This window comes from Lissotriton helveticus, chromosome 8, assembly GCF_964261635.1.
Source record: "Lissotriton helveticus chromosome 8, aLisHel1.1, whole genome shotgun sequence".
Classification (NCBI taxonomy): domain Eukaryota; kingdom Metazoa; phylum Chordata; class Amphibia; order Caudata; family Salamandridae; genus Lissotriton; species Lissotriton helveticus.
In genome coordinates this window covers 1,524,121,230-1,524,143,248 of record NC_136069.1, presented here as the reverse complement: position 1 = coordinate 1,524,143,248, position 22,019 = coordinate 1,524,121,230, and the positions used below count along the sequence as shown (strand labels likewise).

At 47.1% G+C, this 22,019-nt stretch overlaps 1 protein-coding gene across 1 annotated transcript in view; it reads right to left on the bottom strand.

Annotated features, from left to right (window-relative positions):
* The window catches only part of RSF1 (remodeling and spacing factor 1), a 713,574-nt gene that overhangs the window by 494,825 nt on the left and 196,730 nt on the right, over positions 1-22,019 (bottom strand). The window contains exon 7 of the mRNA XM_078658500.1: positions 4,606-4,815. Within this exon, the coding sequence (XP_078514626.1) occupies positions 4,606-4,815 (210 nt within the window). The remainder of the gene's footprint in view (positions 1-4,605; positions 4,816-22,019) is intronic.

Below are 22,019 nucleotides of genomic sequence, written 5' to 3'. Positions count from 1 at the left end.
CTTCAACACCCTGCGTATGCTTCGCAAAATCTTCCGCTGGATCCCGACCGAGACAAGGAAGACTGTCACCCAGGCACTCGTCACCAGCCCACTGGACTACGTAAACGCCCTCTACGCCGGAACCACAGCCAAGCTACAGAAAAGACTCCAGCGCATCCAGAACGCCTCCGCCCGACTCATCCTGGATGTCCCCCGACGCAGCCACATCTCCAGCCACCTGAGGAACCTGCACTGGCTCCCCGTCGACAAGAGGATCACGTTCCGGCTCCACACCCACGCACACAAGTCTCTCCACGACCTGGGCCCCAAGTACCTCAACGACCGCCTGACCTTCTACACGCCCACCCGCCAGCTACGGTCCACCAGCCTCGCCCTCGCAGCCGTACCACGCATCCGAAGAGCCACCGGCGGAGGAAGATCCTTCTCTTACCTGGCTGCCAAGACTTGGAACTCCCTCCCCATCCACCTTCGGCTGACTCAGGACCATCTCGCCTTCAGGAAACAACTCAAGACCTGGCTGTTCGAGCAGTAGCATACCCCTCCCCCCAAGCGCCTTGAGACCCTCCCGGGTGAGTAGTGCGCTATACAAATGGCATGATTGATTGATTGATTGATTGATAGATAAAACTACCCCTTGCTCCATTGGAGGATCGTGCAAGCCGTACTCCCACGTGAGGTTGTTACACAGCCCGTTGCGAGGCACACTGCAGCTTTTAACCTTTTGTGACGCACACGTTATTTCTCATATGGTAGTATGGTGTCAGACACCATTGAGGCTGTATGCGGGGCTTTTCCTCGGATCATGTCTCCGAGTGATATATGCAGGGAGGGGTGTCTGTGCCTTGATAATAGGCCATACTTTTCTTCCTTCATTGAAGTCGTAAGAGACCAGTATCTCAAGTGCTGTTTGTTTGTGTTCTTTTCTCTCTCTCTCTCTCTCTGGTCTGTGTAAATAGTCTGACCCCTGCCTCCTCCCCCAGGCCTTAAATCGTTAGCCTGGCATCCCAATGTGTGTCATTGGGCTTCCGTTGTGTAGTGTCATTCAGCCTTCCCCAGCCTCGTGACCCTTTTCTCAATGCGGGGGGTGAGAGGGTGGGGCGGGGGGTAGTTGATTACAAGTCCAAGAACTAATGGGGGTCTGTTTATGCTTCATTGCTAAGATCATGATTCAACTTGGGTAAAAGTGTTAGAGTGTCCTTGTCAGACATCCCTTCTCTTTTTACTGTGTGGTTTCTTTGGGACATCAATGACTATTCGGGGAGTGGAGGTAATCTATGACACAATGCACCTGTGGGATCATACTGGAGATCGAAGTACAGCATTCTTGAATTGCAGAACATGTAGGTTGGTGGGCGAGGTTGAGAGGGAGAAAACCCTCTCATAAAATAAACTTGGACCAGTGGTGTATCAAATGTGTAAAGGGCCCTTGTGTAATCAAGCAACCCCCCTCCTCACCACTGGCTGGGTCGTAAAGTAAAAACAACAAAACAGGTTGTAGCAGGTGACTGGGCCCCTGTGGCACTGCACTTGCTACACCATTGCCTGCTACTTCCCTGACGGCAACGTCTGTGGTTGTGTGAGGGGGGTGTACACATCTGTTTCTGGAAATGCATGCTTGGGGATATGTCGGCGGAGTGAAAATCTCTGGAGGTTGACTAAGTTGCAAGATATGGCTGCTGTTTAAGATCTCTCTGTGTTTGGTTCTACTGTGGAACAGATATGTGTGTGTTGATGTGTTCGCTTTCAGTGCATGGCTGAGCGACAGATTCTTAAAACTCACTACTGGCAACCAAGCAGAATATACCAGTCAACTGTTGTGTGCAAAGGCTGCTGGGTGATTGTTTAATTTGATGCAATTACTTAACCCTCTTTTCTCCCGATAACACTTTTACTTATTCACGTCTACACAGCATCCGTCAAATATTTCACTTCCACCCAAGCTGCCCTCCACTGTCTTCTTGTATAGCTTCCCTCCAGAGAGGCAAGTTGATGCAGAGCTCTCTCCGCCCCTCCCCCGAGGCTCCATGCTGTCCTCCTATGCACCTGAAAAATTGCTGCACCTACACATGCACCAGCTGATCTCATGTGCTTCTGGGCACCAGCTGCGCTCTTGTATTCCCCAAGACTGTCCCTATCCCCCAACCACATATCCCACCAGGCATTATCTTGTAGATCTATATATTAATGTTTAGTGTTACCAAGGATGATTACTCCTCCTTGGACCCGACTGCTTTACTCTGTCGCCCTGTATATCACGTGTTCTCAAGGTGACGCTGTCTATCTACCCCTACCCTCTGTTCTTGAATCATTCATAGATTATGCTCACCGGAGGAGTGGAGGGGGGTGAGGGGGTTGGGGGGGGGGGGTTGGGCTATGCACATCCCACCATTACTAACTCTTCCCTCTGCAATCTTTGAGCTGCACATCCCGACTACTTAACGCTATTATTTATTGGATTGTGTTTCTGCTGCACCAGAAGCTCAATACAATTGAGAATCAAACCAGACGCTGCCTGTTGGAGGCCTTAGCAGAGAGGGGCAACTCAGCAAGTTAGGATATCCTTGGATGCTATGAACAGCCCCAATTAAATTCTGAATCCTTTATTTAATGGTACTCCATGTACCAACTTCGGAAAGATTGAAGTCTGATTAGGCCATAACAGGATTTGAACTTGCGAAGTGTATGTAAGTCACCGTAGATTTTGGCACATTGCTACTCGGAGAAACATGAGCTATCTAAATAATGGTCTGCAATGGTCATGTCTGTCCCTGCCCTCCACGTGAATCGCACTGTGGAGAGAGTGTGTGTTTGCATGTTGGGAGGGTGCAACCTTTTCGTATTTTCCACCACATGAGGGGCAAAGGGGGTTCAGTGGCTCGTCAATGCCAGATGGGATGCCCTGCTTCACCAAAGTCATCAAGCACTTCTAGGTGGGCTCAGAATTCCAGACCTGCCGTAGAATTGTTTGTTATAGTGAGGGAGAGCTGTGGCGCAGCAGTCAGAAGGGTGACTCTGAGCCATTACAAAATAATGAGGTAACCCATGGTAAACCAAAGGACCTGGGTACAGTTTAATATAGAAAACAAGGTGGTCCTAATGGTCATAAATTAGTCATAGCGAAAAAGTACAGAAATACGTTATACTGACTGCCAAGTCAATTGGTTATTCTGCCAGAGAGATTCCAATGCCTATTTCACCAGGGGAAACAAAAGACAAAACTTTGTTGTAGAGACCAAATAAATATTCTTTATATTTTGATTCAAAACAATAATGAATATATCAATGGAAACATGAATTCTGTAGGTTGCTCAAAGACAGTGCATCGAAAAGTGTTTGTTTTACGGTGCTCTTTGCAAGGTGAAATAGAAAAATAGGAGTGAAAGAAAAGAAAACTGTTCTATTTTATGATAAAGCACTGGATGACTTGCCTACAAGGTTAGGACCAGTGTAGTAGGCCTGTTTGAAACTAAATACTCTTTTTTTATTTACTCAAGTCCATTTTTAGGGTGTGGGGATCATGGATTCCAAATCCACCTCCCAGGAGGGTTCAGCAAGTCAATCCAGGCCAAGATGTTGGGAAAGTCAATGTTTCGACCCGACTATTGCTTGATGGTAAATTAGGACCTCAACATGCGGGGCTTCATCAGGACAATATGAACATGATAAGGTAACCTAAATATAATGAACATATGATTAGGAAAAAAGGAAAAGCTTTTTGGAATCCATGATCACCACATCCTAAAAATGGACTCTACAACTTAGTTTTATCTTTTGTTTCCCCAGGTGAAATATGCATTGGAATCTCTCTCGCACAATGATGAAATGACTTGGCAGCTGGTATAACGTATTTTTGAACTTTTTCTCTGTGGCTAAGATATGACCATTAGGACCACCTTGCCTCCGAAGGCAGGGCCCGCAGTTCGATTCCCAGCACCGGCTGCAGCTCAGCATCATGTGACTCTAGGCAATAGCACTCTTGATCTCCAATGACGGCCCCAGCACCCCTTGAAACCCTTCAGCGTTGATAAGTTTGCGCTTTACAAATACGAATTATTATTATTATGGTTCCACAGCAGAACAACATGGAGGCAAGCAACTTTGACCTGTCAGTGAGCCTCCGTTCTTCTTGGGTGCTGTGCCCTGCTCCCTCCTGCAGTCGGTAACTACTCATTTAAAGTCCTCTAGACAGTGCTGCTAGCTGCTATTCTGGTCCAGTCTGTAATTCCTCATTCTAAGTCTTCTACACAGTGCTACTTCTCTGGTCCAGACAGTAATTTCCACATTTAAGTCCTAAAGGCAGTGCTGCAGCTGTCTCTCTAATCCCAGTGGTAATTCCTCATTCTTAGTCCTCTTGGCAGTGCTGCAGATGTGTGTCTGTTCATACATCCACTACACTCTACACCAAAACAAAGATTAAAGACATTGTCATTTACAACGCCAATAGATCTAACTCTGACAAATTCAAGATCTATTGCATTGCAAATGCTTGTTAATTCTTTTCGACAGCCAGTCACTTAAGACACAGCTAAGGAGGGATTCAGATGTGCCGAACAGACTGCTCAAGTTTATTGTTAAACCAATCTTCTTTATAGTTCATACACTTACCAGCTCAGGATGGTTGGGAAGGCTACATTTTTTGCAAGGTTCGTCATCTTCTGCTGGCGCAGAGGATTCTTGCCCATCTTCTTTAACTTTGAAATTCTTTTCAGAATTTGCTTCGCTTGCAGAATCCTGGCTTTCTTCTTCACTAGAGCACTTTCTGTTCCGCCGTGGTCGTGAGACAGTCCACCTGGCTCTTTTCCTTCTAGATTTAGGCTGATAAAGGACACATTATTGTGGAAAAGCCTTATATTTAAAAGGACAATTGAAAGATAGGATACGTTCGAAAATCATCAAAAGGGTGAAACATTAAGAATCATTTTTATCCTTCAGGACCTCCCCAACTCTGCATTTCAGGTCACCTAAAAACCTTGACTGCAAAAGGCTTCACTCACCATTATTAAGAACATCATACTAACAAACTGGAAATGCAAATAAAGTTCATCTATTTAGAGACTGGCTCAAGGAGATGACAACCCAACATTCTCCACTACATTTGTCATTTATTTATAGGATATTTTAAATGTGTCATTATTTCTATGTAAAGTCCTTAAAAAGCATTAACAAAAACTATAGAAGAAACAATATAAAATGTAACAAAAGAGAACAGATTTGAGGTTGCTCACTTTAGTTCAATGAGTGGTAGCGGTTACTTATGTAGCTCTGTTTTGATAGACAGAAGACAATCGAATTAAAACATCATCATGAGGTCAGAAGGGTAAATCAATTTTCAGAATGCACACACAGTATACCAATATGCCTTTTTTATCGTTAATATTCCCTCATTCGCACCCGCTGTGGACAACCAAGACAGCTGCGGTGGTACCCAACACAAGAGGGGGCGGGTGAGCGGGGCCCACCGGTGCCTGGGACTCAGCAAGCACCTCACCAACACCCGGGGCAGCTGCCAGATCCGTGATACAGTGACCCGCACTGACCCGTGCTCACCCGACAGATATGTCAAACATGAGGGGCCCTAACACCACTCAAAACAACAAACTGGACAGATACACCTGCCCGAAGGCAGCCATGAACGCACAGCACACACTCAAAGAGAAAGATGGGGAATGACCGGATGTAGGAGCCCCAGAGCACACCTTGAAGGATGTGCTGGACGCCATCGGAGGGATCAGTACATTATTGGAGCAGAGAATGGACGCGATCTCCTCGGATGTCATGCTAATTAGGGCCGATCTGGCCACCAACAGCGAGAAGGTAAAGCAACTGGAGATCACCACGACAAGCCTCGTAGATGATACTAACCAGCTGCAGATTGAGGTACGTGAGCTACAAGCATTTCGAAAATTCGCTGAAGGAAAGCTGGACGACTACGAAGGCCACAGTAGGCGCAACAATGTGCGCATCCTTGGTGTGCCTGAAAAAGCAGAGGGACAAGCGACAGACCTATTTGTGGAAAGCCTAATCACCAATCGCCTTCAGCCCAAAGGCCTATCCAACATCTTTGTCATCGAAAGAGCCCATCGGGTGCCGGGAGGGCGACTGAAGCCGGGAGCCCCTCCTCGCCCCATACTGGCAAGCCTTCTGAACTATCGGGGCAGAGACATTATATTACAAACGGCCAAAGTAGCACCACCTGTACGACTTGACAATTCGGAAATCAGCTTCTTTCCGGACTTTAATCAGGCGGTTCAAAAGCAGCGTAGATCATTCTTAGGGGTTAAAAAGCGATTGAGAGACAAGGGCCTCAAATACGCCATGTTGTTCCCGGCGCGGCTTAGGGTGGAGGCCCGGGGGAGAACCAGGTTCTTTGAGGCTCCGGAGGACGCTGCCGATTGGCTGGACGAGTGGAGAGACCCAACGAATCATAGCTCCTAGCGAGACTAGGAGGTACCGGAGCTCTGGCCAATTGACTTGTGTTTTTTAGATACTGGCTGAGCCCCCAGTTTGTATAGTCTCTCTATATTAATGTATGTGGGGTGTGTGACATAACATACCAGTATGTGGCCGACCGACTCGGGGTGCTCCATTTACAATACATTGTGGGGGGGAGGGATGGAGGAGAGTGTACCCCTAATTTCCTTCACTTAGTTCAACTTAACAGGCGACAAGCACTCTGCATTGTTGTAATCATGGGCAGTTCGGAGCCCAGAGTGCAGGGGAGCGGGGAGGGGGGGAGTTGGGATGGGTATAAGCACTGTTATATGTTTTTAAGGAATCGTCAAGGCATCGCAATCCGGCAACACAGACACATTGGGGACACGTGAGTGTTCATGAGTACGCAATGGGACAAAGGGTTCAAATTGATAAGCTGGAATGTTAATGGTCTGGGGGACAAAGTTAAGAGAACAGTGGTGCTACAATATATCAAGAGACACGCCCCTGACGTAGTGTTATTGCAGGAGACACATCTGGTGGGGAACTCGTGTAAAGCCCGCAACAGGTGGGGGTACAACCTTGTGGTGCACTCTGGCTTCACCTCGGGGTCGGTAGGAACAGGCATATTACTGAGGAACTCCTTTACCCTGACGGTTAAATCTACATGGGTGGATACCGGGGGGAGATATGCGGGCATCACGGGGCAATGGGAAGGGAAGGTATTGTTATGTTATGTTATTAAAATTTGTAGAGCGCACGTATACCCGTAGGTGTCTTGGTGCTATGGACAGGCGAGGAAGTCTGCACTGTCGGCTAGTTTTGGAATAGCCAAGTTTTCAAGCCTTTCTGAAAGCCAATGAGAGAGGAGGAATTTCTGTGCTCAAGAGGTAGCGTGTTCCAGAGTTTGGAGGTAAAAAAGTGGAAACTACTCCCACATAACACACAACACACAATATTTTGAGGAGGGCCCAAGGGCTAGTTTAACGACCACTAAGGTACATGCCCCACACAATAAGGCCCCCCCAGACAGCTCGGATGACTGTCAGGAGACACCGACGGATAGAGCGGTGCTCCTCATACCTGAGCCGCAGCCAGGTGGGGTGAAGCCTCTCAACCATCATCTATGGTCCTTGGTTGAGCATAACCTGATCCTCGCAGGTGATATCTTTTACCCTTCACTATAAAGCAGTAGTTTTAAAATCTTGGTCCTGAAGAATGCATGAAAACTTCTTTCGCAAATGCTGAAACATGTCGACCACTACTCTACGCGGTTATTAATTCCAATACCACCTTTTGCACATTTCTTTTTAGCCTTAGGGACTGGGAGAAACTAATAAACTCTGACTTTCTACCCAGCTCACCTAATTTTAATACTTACTTTTCACTCTTTTTCACCCTACACTGCTTTTTCAGTTGCCACGTATTTTCATGTGTTACCACCCTCCTACATTTTAACCTCGGCACTGGTAATGTCTGCCGGCCGCTGTGTTAAGTCTCCTGGGCTGGGAGATCCCAAATGATGTACAACGAGGGCGGTACAGTGTGGCCTCTGATGGGAATTTTTTCCATTTGTCCTTGAGTCCTAGCGTGGCCTTGACTGCACTTATTATTTTGTGTGTTGTGTCTCTCTGGGTGCTATTTGCACTGCGTCTAGGGTGTGGTTCTGGGTGACAGACTACTTTGACTACTGGGTACCTTTGGTTGTTTAGAAACTACTCCCACCCCATTGCACAGTGCGGGTTATTGGTACCTGGAGTAGTTTAGAGCCCGAAGACCGCAGATTCCTGGTCGGTTCGTACCAGGAGAGCAGGTTTTGAAAAAAGGTCGACCCTTTGTTGTTAAGGGCCTTAAAGGCTATGGATAGAGCCTTGAATTTAATCCGTTGCTCCACCGGAAGCCAGTGTAACTTGCGGATTTCAGCAGTGACTGAGTGAGTTCTGGGGATCTTGAGAAGCAGTCTGGCGGCCGAATTTTGCACACTTTGTAGTTTTTTAAGACATTGTTTTTGGGCGTTGCCTAGTAATCCGTTGCAATAGTCCAATTTGGACTGGATCAAAGCTGTGACAACAGTTTTTCTGGCGTCTACTGGAATGTAGGGAAGAATTGTTCTAATCTTTTTTATGAGAAAGTGGCTTGCTGAGACAATAGCGTTTGTGTGATGAATTAGAGTAAGTTTATGATCAAGCCACACCCCTAGGTTCTTAACTTTTTCCGCGGCTCTAGGGGGTTCACCCATCTCCACTGGCCACCAAAGGTTACCCCAGGATGGTTGGACATTGCCAAAAGTTAAGATCTCTGTTTTAGAGGAGTTCAACTTGAGGCAGTGGGTGTTCATCCAGCAATTGACCGTACGCATGCATGTTTGAAATTGTGTAGTGGGAGATGGTTCTTTTTTATGTATTGTTACGGCAATCTGTGTGTCGTCAGCATATGACGTGAGGGAGAACCCAAAGTTCTGAATTATTGGGGCCAGCTCTGAGACGTACACGTTAAAAAGTGACGGGCTCAGGGACGAGCCCTGAGGCACTCCACAAGGGAGGGTGTAAGTATCCGAGCAGTAGGCCTCCAGCTCAACCGGGAGTCTTCTGTCTTTGAGGAAAGAGGATAACAGAGCCAATGCTGTGCCCCGATCCCTATTCTCTCGAGCCACTCATGCAAGAGAGAATGGTCAACCGTATCAAATGCGGCTGACAGATCGAGGAGTATGACCATGGCTGTGCCGCCCCGATCCATCGCCATCCTAATCTCTTCTGTAACTTTAATCAGTGCTGTCTCAGTGCTGTGCTCTCGGCGGAAGCCGAATTGAAATGGATCCAGCAAGTTATTATCATTGATGAATTGAGTCAATTGGGAGTTCATAATTTTATCGATTATTTTGGCTGGTAGAGGAAGCCTGGCAATAGGGCGGTAGTTGTTAGGGTCAGTGGGCTCCAGTGAGGGTTTCTTGAGTAATGGGAAAATGGAGGTATCTTTCCAGGTTGAAGGGAAACAGCCAGTCCTAAACATGGAATTGAAGATATCTGTGAGACCTGGGCTAACCACATCACAGATTTCTTTAAGAATTATCGGTGGGCAGGGATCAAAGGGGGAACCAGATTTGGAATCTTGGATGTATCTGGCAACGGTCTCAACAGAGACGGGAGAAAAGGCAAGCAGAGTGTTGGTGGTACGCTCACTGCGAGAGGAATCAGTCGATGTTAGAGGGGTAGAGTTCTGAAAGTTATTGAAAATGTGATTTAAAGGTAGTTGCAATGTTATCGCAAAGCTCTTGATCGCATTTAATTGCTGGACCTTTTATCGAAGTGAGTATGTTCACCACTTGAAAGAGTTCCTTAAAAGAGTTTTTTGCTTCCTTGATTTGTTTGGTATAGAAATCCTTTTTGTTAGCTATTAGATGATTTTTATAATGTGATAGTGCTGTTTTGTAAGCAGATTTCAGGATAGGACAGTACTTTGTGCGCCAGCGTCTTTCTAATTGCCGGCAGTGCTGTTTTTCCTGCCGAAGATCATCAGAAAACCAGGGAGCTGAGTGGTTTTGTCTATTTCTGAAATTTTCTTGATAGGAACGGTGGTGTTAAATGCGTCGTTAAGACATTTGGAGTATACTGGGGCTGAAACTTCGGGGGGCCCATGGAATGAGGGGCAGGACTTTTCTAGCAGGGAGCGAAGAGATTGCTTGTCCATGAGATCCCATTTTCTTTTGGTAGTAATAGCGGGCTTTGGTACCTTGGACGATCCCAAGGGAGTAAGAGGAAATAAAAATTTGATCAATGAATGGTCGGACCATGTTAATGCCAGCGTTTCCATAGGCGCGAGGTTGTTAATAGAGGAGAAGAAGCCATCTAAGGTATGGCCAGCCTCATGAGTGGAGGTCTGAATTTTTTGGGAGACCCTCATGTCGGTTTCTGTGCTGCCGGCTATCCAGGAACTCGCCTTTAAAGACCTGTTGACGATCCCAGAGAGACTCCTAATAGTGGGAGGGGACCTAAATGCAGTGGTTAAAGGCACACAAGACAGAAGCCCGCCACAACAGCTTCGCCCTTCCAGCAGTTGGTTACTGAATTTTCTGGGGGCTTTGGGGTTGCAGGATACATGGCGTTCATTTCACCCTGACACCACCCAATACACCTTCCATTCGGGTGCCCACAACAGTCAATCCAGAATAGATTACTTACTAGTTCCCCCAGACCACTTGCAATACATACAAGACGTTAGGCACATGGCGAGGGGTATACCCGATCATTCCCCGCTGTGGGTGCACCTGGTGGTGGGCCATTATAGAGAGGGAAGGGTAGCCCTCATCAGCCCTTGGCATTTCCGCAATCTGGTAGTTCACATAGCACTACATACCACGATAGAACAATACTTCCTAGAAAATGCAGGATCGGTGAGCTCGCATCAGATACTATGGGACGCATTTAAGACGGTGGTTAGGGGCCAAGCCCTCTCCCGAATAGCAGGGGTGAGGAAGGAAAAGGTTAAGGAGGAGGAAGCTCTAGAGACGGAGATCCTTCGACTGGAAGAGGAAATGGCGGAGAGACCTAGCCCAGACACCCTACACGTTTTACAGTGAAAACGGGCTAGTTATAGGGCCTTAGTGACAAACAGGGCCAAGGACCTGGGAGGAGAGACGCTAGGCAGAATCTACGATCAAGGGGATAAAGCTGGGAAATTGATTGCATGGTTAGACAAACGAAAGCTAGCAAGTAGACTGGTGCCGGAATTAATTGACAAAGACTCACACATAATCACAGACCCCCAAGGCATCGCAAACGCATTTGCTGCCCACTTCAAACAGATCTATGCCTCCCAGAACACTTACACAATACTGGACTCTAACGACCTCTTACGAGATATAATGCTGCCTAAACTCTCGGTGTCGGAGTTAGACTACCTGGAGGGGGCGCTCACACCGGATGAGGTGGCACAGGCATTTAGGGGGCGTAATTTGGGGGAAGGCATCAGGATCTAATGTTCTACCGATTGAGTTCTATAAACTCGGGACGGACACTCTTGCCCCCCACTTGTGTAAAATGTTTGAGGAGAGTAAAGAGCTCGGGGAGCTGCCCCAAGATCAAAGAATCGCAACCCTAGTGATGATCCAAAAGGAAGGTAAAAGCCGGACAAATTGGTCCTATTACAGGCCAATCTCTCTATTGAATATCGAGCCAAAGATCTTAGCTAAACTCCTCGCCAATAGACTGATCAAGGTCATTAATAACCTGGTGCACCCGGACCAATCAGGCTTTATGCCTCAGCGTGACACTGCGTTAAATTTGCGCAGAGTGCACGGGGTGATGGGGAGGGCAGCCACCATACAGGAGGAGGCGGTGTTGGTGTCCCTGGACGCCTCCATGGCATTCGATATGCTCGAATGGTCATATCTTTTTGCAGTTCTTGAGAAAAGGGATTTTGGGCCCCAATTTATCCAGTGGGTGCGACTTCTCTATTCGAAACCACTAGCCCAGATAGTAGTAAACAACAAGAAAACTGAGGTGTTCGATTTTAGGAGAGGCACCAGGCAGGGATGCCCGCTTTCTCCCCTCTTATTTGCCTTGGTCCTGGAACCCCTGGCATCCTGGGTAAGGAGGGATCCAGTGATTCGAGGCTTTAGGTGGGCTGAATCATGGGAGGACTGCATCTCGTTATATGCGGACGATATATTGTTGTTTCTAACATCCCCAAAGGCCTCGCTCACAGCGCTATTCGATATCTTCGCCATCTTTGGCAGATAGGGTATTCAATTAATTGGCTCAAATCAGCATTGTACGTCCTAAGGGGACCCCTCACCAGCCTTCCCAGGAACTGCCCGATACAGATCACTACACAGGGCTTCAAATACCTCGGCATCTATATTGCTTCTAACCCCGCAGATAGACTCGCTCAAAACCTACTCCCTCCCTTGCAGATATTGAAGAAGGACTCGGAGCGTTGGATGAGGCTACCGCTCTCGCTGTTGGACAGAACGTCCCTATTCAAGATGATGTCCCTACCCCGGTTCCTATACGTCCTACAAAACTCATTAGATGTAGTTCCCGCAAGCTACTTCAAAGAGATCGAGACTCTACAACGTCGATTACTATGGAATGGGAAGCCACTTAGAGCACTTCCTAAACTAAATCTCACCTGGTATGATGGGGGATCGCCCTCTCTGATCTTAAAAAATATTATTGGGCAGCTCACCTGACAGCCATTAATCATGGCACCTACAGGCAGGCGGATGACCCTAGCTGCGCGATGGATCGTTGGGTACTACCTGGAGGGAACTATAACCGAGCGCGCTATTAGACCGCCGAAAAACACCTTCTGACCGGACCAACCAAACAATCGGTGCAGGTCTGGAAGGCAGCCACCAGAAGTATGGGGTGGGACCATAGGATAACTCTGGCTACGCCATTATGGAAATTAAGAGCTGCTTGGGAACCTGTGGTTGACTAAAGGTTTCGACAAGTGGGACCTTATAGGTATATCAAAAACAGGCGACCTCTGGATAAAGGGTGAGGTCAAGTCATTTTCAGCCCTGAAAACAGGAGTATGATCTTGCTCCTACAGAGTACTTTAGATACTTACAAGCCTGTCACGCCCTGCAATCCTGCCTCCAAAAGGGAGAGACCCCCCTGAATCTACACCTCTTGAGGACAGACTACTCAATGGCTATTTACCAACGAAGGCCATTTCGCTCACCTACAAAAAGTTAGTGAATCACTCTGGAGACCCCCTTTTGAAATTACGGGAAAAGTGGGAAAGGGATGGTATAATACTTGACGATAAAGACTGGGTGTAGGAGAGTAGGATCTGCTTCCTATGGTTACCCCCCTTTTTGCTGTGTTTCACTGGTTTATCGACTTTAGTCTGGCTGTGGCCCTGCTCATCAGGACCACGGCCTAGCTGCTCTCTCTCTAAATTGATTACATGTACATTAGGTACACTCCAGATTCGTTACTGGGTTACCCTTGTGAGTCCCTAGTATATGGTACCTTAGGTACCAAGGGCATAGGTACCCCAGAGGCCTACCAGGGGCTGAAGCATGTATTATGCCACCCCTGGGAAGCCTTCCAAAATGGCACCACAGGTCTGCACTTGCAGCCTGGGTAAGGTGGTGTAAGCACCCCTTATTTAGATATATATATATATATATATATATATATATTCCTCAGAGTTTCCCCACGTTTTAAGGCAGCACTCCAGGCAGGTGGATTTCAACAGAACCTTTATTTCAAAAGTGGCAGGGCAGCCCGAACAATTCTTGCCTTTCCCGACGCGTTTCGGTGCTAACGAACACCTTCATCATGGGCGCGGCATGTTGGGCGGGATATGGAGCATAATGTCATTTACCCAGCAACCCTTTCAGGTAAGCGGCATGCTGGTTTTTATAGTTCTTGCTTTGCCGTTCCAGTCCGGCCAATTAATCTCCCCAACAGTCTTATTCGCCGATTCTGCAAATATTTAGCCCTCCAGTGGGCTTCCAGCCACCTTGCCACCTTTCATTTAGGACACCTTCCTGCTGATCACGGCTGCTTACCAATCTACAGCTGTGCAGACCTGTCCGGTTTCAATGGCGGTGCATGCCTCCACGGCCGGAGACGCCGTGTAAACATTCCTCAGAGTTTCCCCACGTTTTAAGGCAGCACTCCAGGCAGGTGGATTTCAACAGAACCTTTATTTCAAAAGTGGCAGGGCAGCCCGAACAATTCTTGCCTTTCCCGACCAATTAATCTCCCCAACAGTCTTATTCGCCGACTCTGAGGAATGTGGCGAATCGTCGAATAAGACTGTTGGGGAGATTAATTGGCCGGACTGGAACGGCAAAGCAAGAACTATAAAAACCAGCATGCCGCTTACCTGAAAGGGTTGCTGGGTAAATGACATTATGCTCCATATCCCGCCCAACATGCCGCGCCCATGATGAAGGTGTTCGTTAGCACCGAAACGCGTCGGGAAAGGCAAGAATTGTTCGGGCTGCCCTGCCACTTTTGAAATAAAGGTTCTGTTGAAATCCACCTGCCTGGAGTGCTGCCTTAAAACGTGGGGAAACTCTGAGGAATGTTTACACGGCGTCTCCGGCCGTGGAGGCATGCACCGCCATTGAAACCGGACAGGTCTGCACAGCTGTAGATTGGTAAGCAGCCGTGATCAGCAGGAAGGTGTCCTAAATGAAAGGTGGCAAGGTGGCTGGAAGCCCACTGGAGGGCTAAATATTTGCAGAATCGGCGAATAAGACTGTTGGGGAGATTAATTGGCCGGACTGGAACGGCAAAGCAAGAACTATAAAAACCAGCATGCCGCTTACCTGAAAGGGTTGCTGGGTAAATGACATTATGCTCCATATCCCGCCCAACATGCCGCGCCCATGATGAAGGTGTTCGTTAGCACCGAAACGCGTCGGGAAAGGCAAGAATTGTTCGGGCTGCCCTGCCACTTTTGAAATAAAGGTTCTGTTGAAATCCACCTGCCTGGAGTGCTGCCTTAAAACGTGGGGAAACTCTGAGGAATATATATATATATACGCATATTAACCTATAAGTCACTCCTATGACAGGCCTTGACAATCCTGAAGGCAGGGTGCTTGGTTTTGTGTGAGAGGGTGCCCTAGCATGAGCTGAGCCCCTCTGCAGCTTTCGGAAACCCTTCCTTATAGCTGTTCTATGATATAGCCATACCATATACTCTTAAGTGAAGTGCATTATGATCCTCGCGGTTAATGCCAACTTTGGAATGGCTTTATCAAAACATGTCATGTTTAGTGTCAAACACTTTGGAATCCTACCCCCCCTGTCAGTTCTGGTGGCAGAATTCCACCCTTCTAGAGGGAGAACACATGTACAAACTTACTTACCCGGTAAATGTTTAAGAGAGCCCCAGCATCACAACATGGATGCTGCTACCACAGACACGAGTCTGACCTGCTGCTGGAGGAATCTCCGGCAGGGGAGGCCTGGACAATAGGTTTCCTGTCCCACGAGGTGCCAGCACCTCCCCAGACAGGCTTTAGTGTATTGGGGCAGGGTGGGTTGCATTCAGTGAATGCTTTCCAGACAGTGCCTGGGGCACACAAGGTGCACCCGTGCATTTCCCAGTTCAAACCGGTTGCTGGGGCACTCAGCCCCAGCTCTGTCGCGAAACTGGACAAAGGGGAAGGGGTGTAACCACCCCCTCCCCAGGTCCTCCCATAGGTGGGACCTTAGAGTTAGTCCAACCCGTAAACTTAGTATAAGTATAGGGACCTAGTTCCTAGGGCTTTAGATTATCCGGGACGAAACTCTGAAACATAAATCTTGGACCTTCGACATTCCATATCGACTGGAAGACGGAAGAAATCTCCCTTGGGGTCTAGGAGTGACTCCCCTGTTCAAACAGGTACCAACAAAGCATCATGCCGGTTTGCAGTTTCAAGGCTCCCGACTGATCCCGAAGAGTCTACAACACAGGAAACAGACTTCCAGACATCACCGAGGCTGACACGAGTCTCCAGCAAAGCTGAGACTTGTAGCTATCACGAGAGACGTTGGACCAGAACTCCTGGAGATCTTGCAATTTTGCAACTGCACCTACTTCCCGAAGTTTCCCGAAGTTGTGCATTGGGCTATTTGTAGTCCAAGCCCGGAGCATCTTTTGCACTGATTGTGGGCCTACACTCCACGAGTGTTCCGTGGGCCCGCTTTTGGCATCTCTGCTCGAGGCTCCTTCGCGATCCCTAGTCCGTTGACTTGTGGGTCCCAACAAAGGTAAATCCTTTGTTTCTTGGGCTTCCCTTGTTGCTCCAGACGTGCCCTGACTCCCCTCCAAAGGGTGAATCCTTCAGACCATGCTGGTCTACACCGAAGCCAATCTTTCCATCTTGTGTGGGTTGCTGTTGCCAAGGCTTGTTGGGTCCAATCCGGATCCCGACGCTGCAGCACTCAACATTCGACGTGGGACAGCTCGAATCCAGCTCCTGGTTGTCGTCGACGCCTCCTGGACCTCGTGGCTGAAGAGTCAAGCTTCCCCTACATCAACTGAAAGCACACCAACATCGGCTGGCATCTTCCTGTCGCCTTCCTGGTCACTGGCTAGGGACCCAGACTCTGTCCCCTCTGCTTTCAGGTTCTTCAGATCTCCGATCCACCCAGACACATTTCTCCTGGTCGCCTGCAGCACTTCTTTGCAGCTCTCCATAAGAAACGACGACGAAACCCGACACGAAAAGACACCTATGCACCCGGCTTCCCTGGGTGAGGTAACACAAGTACCTCGGTGCTCCCGTGGGTCTTGACTCTCGAAGTGTCCAGTACTAAAGGGGTTCCCTCGCAGTCCACTCCTAAGTGTCCTTATTCTTTAAAACTGTAACTTTAACTTTCTCAAAAGTTAATGGTGATTCACGGCTGTGTTTAGACACTGCACGCGTCTCCCGTGGGTCTCCTGCATCCCTACATTGGGTGGTTCCTGGTTGCCCCAGCAGTTCTACAGGCCCTAGGCCTTGTCTCTATCTCTACAGCGGTACTTATACCACTTTCTTAGTATATGGTTTGTGACGCCCCTAGGGCAAAACGTATACTGTGCTAATTTACTGTGTGCTATTTAAGTTCTTGTATTGTACTTTTGCCTCTAGCCGCATAAAGAGACTAGAGGGTGTGTTTAGAATAAATACATATATTTTATATATATATATACCTGGTGTGGTTCCCTTTTCATTTGGTCATTCAAGAGATTATAGACTGATAAAACAAGCTGCTTTACATTTCAAGACTTAGCATGAAGGCTGCTCTCCACAGCTACCACTAGGATAGCTTTCTATAAAGGTTGTCTAAACCTAGCATCAATAAGGGTCGTTTGGATTGGTGCAAGGTGCCCACTAGAATAGTGGACATCATATGCCAGGCCAACTTCTCACACTGGCTAATAGCGGTAGCTTCACCATGGGAGGTAGCCATTGCAGCGAGGCTGAGGCTAGTACAGATCAAAATCTTACACCGGATCTACATCACGGGGCCCGGTATGGTGCAGATGAGAAGAGCACTAGATGGTAAATGTAAATGTAGAAGGGGCTGTGGGAATGCGTATTTGTCCAGAAGTAGTGAAAGAAGATACATGAGGTGCTGGGCGAAGTGTTAAATCATGAACTCCCCTCTGGAGGCTAAGATGTATCCTGAATGTACGGGAGCCCACGGATCTAAACAACACACACATCACTTGGGTTACGTTGGGGATGATGATAGCGAAACGTAACATTGCTCAGAAATGGGGGCATCACAGGCACCTGCGGTCTCCGCATGGAAGAGGGATATGAATTGGTGCATGTTCCGTGAACAATATGTCTATATAGCTAGGGGATGGCCTAAAAAATGTTCCCGCATTTGGAACGACTGGAATGAGTATAGAGGAACGTTTGTACCTCCCCACTGGTGCCAGCTCAAGAGGAATCATTGTAGACATGACACAAGTTACCAATTGTTACGATATTGTGCATTATTATCGGGGTAAAACTCTTGTCATGATAAGAAATGAGAATGCATTGCGTTTTGCCTTGTGATTTTGATTCCTACTGTTAATAAAAAGAATTATAAAAAATATATATATTCCCTCATTCTCATGTGACACAAATCATAATTTTCTTTCTTTCTTATACCACATTATAACAGCAAATATAACTAGAAAATATTAAATGACTTAAATCTAGCATTGCAGGAAAATGTAACCGCATCTCATTTATTCTGTTGTCTATACAAGGCTTTGTTCTAAGATTCACAGAGCCTAACCCCCTCTAGACAATAGAGGGCAGATGAGTGAAAGAAAATGTCAGTAGAGAAATCCTTCCCCCGAAGTGATTACCTTTCAATAGCAAGTGTAAAGCAGTACAACAAAATTAATTTCTGTAAACGCTTTTCCACAGTAGATAAACTGGCAATAGGAAAAAGACAAATGGTTAGAGATAATTTAAAGTTTAAATTTGGCTAAGACCAACTGAAAAGGTTAGCCTCATTCATGAGAAAAATATATCAAGTCCTAAACATCCTCCCTATCCCCTTCACGCTATTGACAATAACTTTATTCAGGGGAGAAGGAGAGGTTTTCTTTGACTGTTACCAAGTAAACTCGCTGCATGCCTTTCTCCAGCTCTTCTCTTCTTATAAGCTGATGGACCACCATGGTGGCGAAAAAATGTTATTGGACGGCTGGTTAGATTCAGAGAAGCATTCTGGGGGGATTGCTGAAGAAACACACTGCAGTAGTTCAATGCAGCTGACACACTGCTAGTCTAGCAGAGAATGGGCTCCACGCTCAAGGAATGTAGTAATGGAATGCAAAGTAAGTTAAGGGATTTCAGGAGAGAGTTTAAAAGCTGTGGCTAGGTAGGGAGAGATGAACAGAAATGGGAAAACGGAAGAATATCAAGCAAAAAATGGCAAAAGCATTGCTGTGAAACGCAGACTCATTTGAGAAATAGCAATCTTTAGGTATCAGCAATGGGGGAAGTTGGGGATAGAGGTACTTGGCACTCTCCTCTGCATCTTAGGCACCAGTACATCCTGGCCATTATTACCAATTTGTGGCTGTCACTATCGGCTTAGGGTGCAAAGAAAGCAGTAGCCTTCCAAATATTTTCCTCCCTCTACTAGGCAACCCTGCTACTGATGAAGGCTCAATGAGCATAAGCTTTTTGTTTGTCAGTACTACATGGAGTTTTGAATGATCCACCACAGCTTTCTAGATAAGCACTGCCATCTAATCATGAACTGTCCTGCCATCTGACGCATTCCCTTGAATGTCAGGTCTACACGACCTGAAGCCAGATAGGAGTGGGTACATGTACCTCTCTAGTAGAACCTATTATGAAAATCTGGTGTAGGAGTAGTAGAACTAGTTATGATTGCGCAAGTAGGAGGGTGATTGATCTAGGATCCTGAATATTTGAGAGTTTCTCCCATGTCAAAATATAACAAAGATATAAGAGGGATAGTGGCATGGTTGGTGGCACATGCTCCTTTGTGCTTTTCAATGTGAAGAGTGAGGGAACTTAGAAAGGTGAAGCAAAGTGGCCTAGGGCGCATATAAAAGTGGCTGCAACATTTAAGCTGACTTCATTGTTAAAGGTTAAATTCAAGGGTGTGGTGTAACCTAAGATGATGTCCGACTGATGATCCTAGAGCTCCATCAAGATCACCATCACAGCAGATGTAGTGAAATCTCTCATCTTCTCTGTGAGTCGTGAGTACTTTGACCCAACAGGGAATGCTGTTTTGTAATGAATGGTGCTAGGGACAAAGGATGGACGAAATGAGTCAAAGAAATGCATTCAACCACTGAAATTGCAGCTTTTGTGGAGAAATTAAAGAGACACGACAACAGGACCGCATCCAGAAAAACAGTGAAAGAGTTACAGGCATCTGCTGGAAAACCAAACAAGAGAGATGCACTATGGCCCCTCATACTACCAAAGGCTGAGTTCGAAAGGCATGAAACACTAATACTGTGGGGTAGGATTTTGAGAAAATAGGCATTGTGAAAACTTGAGATCTGAGAAGGAAGTATATCAATAATACATCTGGGAATTTTCCTAGCAGCACACAGAGGACATAAGCATTAACCTATCCAGTCACAAAGGGTTCTGGGAGTAGTAGGCAGCATGTGAACTCCTCCAGAAAATCAAGCCTGAAATACGCCCCTCCACACAAGATGACAATAGGCATAGACATTGTGTGCTGTGCTGAAAGGATGGCACGCAGCACGTAACATCTAATCCTGAGACAATACGCATAATCAACCAAAAGAGTAAAGCTCCATACCACTGACGGACATGTCAGAATGATTTGTAGCTCATCGTACCAAAACAACCACTAGACAACACAGCTGGAGAGGCTCCAAAGAACCGCTGACGAAAGGCATATAAAGGTCAGTGAGCTGTGGGGAAACATGAAGCTGATGCCTGGGCCCAGCTGTACTTGACCAGGACCGTCCACTTGGATGCCTGCCAGGGGTTTCACAACATAGACCACAGGAATAGTAATAATCCTAATGCAGGAGCAAGGGGGTGGGATATCATGACCAAACATACATACATAAAATACACTCAGAAACATGAACGGCGGAATAGAGTAGGAATAGAGTAGGAAAGACTACTCTCAGTGATGTTTCAAAGGGAAGCTGCAGAAGAAGGTGAGGAAGGCTCTGCCAAAAGAGACCCACGAGAGAATGTTAACACAAGCCCACAGAATCAGCAACACCTTGTGACAAAGTGTTCATCAGAAACGTTAAGGAAACATCCTTCAGGAACATCAAAGAACAGAGTCAATCCACAAAAACAGACCTCGGGAGGAATTTAAAAGAAATCGCCATACTAGGTGATAAGGTCGAATTTCTGGAAGAGTCATCATAAAGAGGAGCATATAAACCTACAATAAAATCAAAAGGACCTCAAAAACAGATGAGGGACAAAGGGAAGGTCAGTGGAGTCACCAGCAGAGTAGAAGGCACAAACAATATAGAAAATGTGTAAGAATTATTCATCACCATATTGGAATTTGTCTAAAGATTACACAGTGAGTTTAAATGATTTAACTGCAAGGCCTATAAAATAGCTCTACTACAAAGTTTGATGTAATTGAAGACATTGAGACCAACATTAGGACCTATAGTGTACAAATGGCATTGACAACGTACTACTATCAATGATTCCCTCACTCAAGGCATCTTCCCAGAAGCAATCAAGATTGGTCAGATCTTCCCACTCCTCAAGAAACCTGCACTAGTCCCTGATGACCTTACCAACTACCGGTCCGTCTCTCACCTACCATTTATTGCAAGATAATTGAAAAAGCAGTCTGTGTCAAATTCCAGAATCCCACCAATGCCAACCATCTCCTGCACAACTCCTTGTCTGAATTCAGATCACGCTGAAGTACAGAAGCAGGCCACCTTGCACATCGTAGACAATGCCGTCTTGACCACAGATGAAGATGACCCCTGCCTCCTTATATAGCTGGACCACTGAGCTGCCTTTGACACAGTTGACCATCACAACTTCATACACACCCTTGCGTTGTCAATGAGATTCACCGGCAATGACCGTTACAGGTCCTCCTAGTGCATTTCCAATGGACAACAGTTTGTTCACATGAGCACCTTTAGGTCACAAAAGATCCTTATCACATGCGAGGTCATTCAGGGCTCCACATTGGCTCAATGTGACGCGCTTACTGCTTCACGGACTCCTGCTTTTCCCTGCTGTGCTTTTTGTCACCTTGCTGCTGTGTTGCCCGGAGATCCCAGGGGTGAACCTTGCACCTCAGCTAATCCACCTCCACCCTCACGGACCGCGGACTGCCGGGGCACTATATCCCCCAGAAGGTAGTGCGGTCTCAGGAGAAGAGCCGCCAGAAGACCAGCGCCAGCACTTAAAATCAGCTGGGAGCCGGCGCGGGAGCGCCCTGGCCTAGGGTGGGCCCGTCCGTGCCCGTCAGGGCCAGGACGAGGCAGGGTAGGCCCACTCCCTTTGGCTGCTGCTTTCCAGGTGCTGTCGAGGAGCGGGTAAGACTTTCATCGTTTAATCCTTGCTTCTCACTCCGACGTGCTACTAACGATAGACTTACCTGCAATAAGACTCTGAG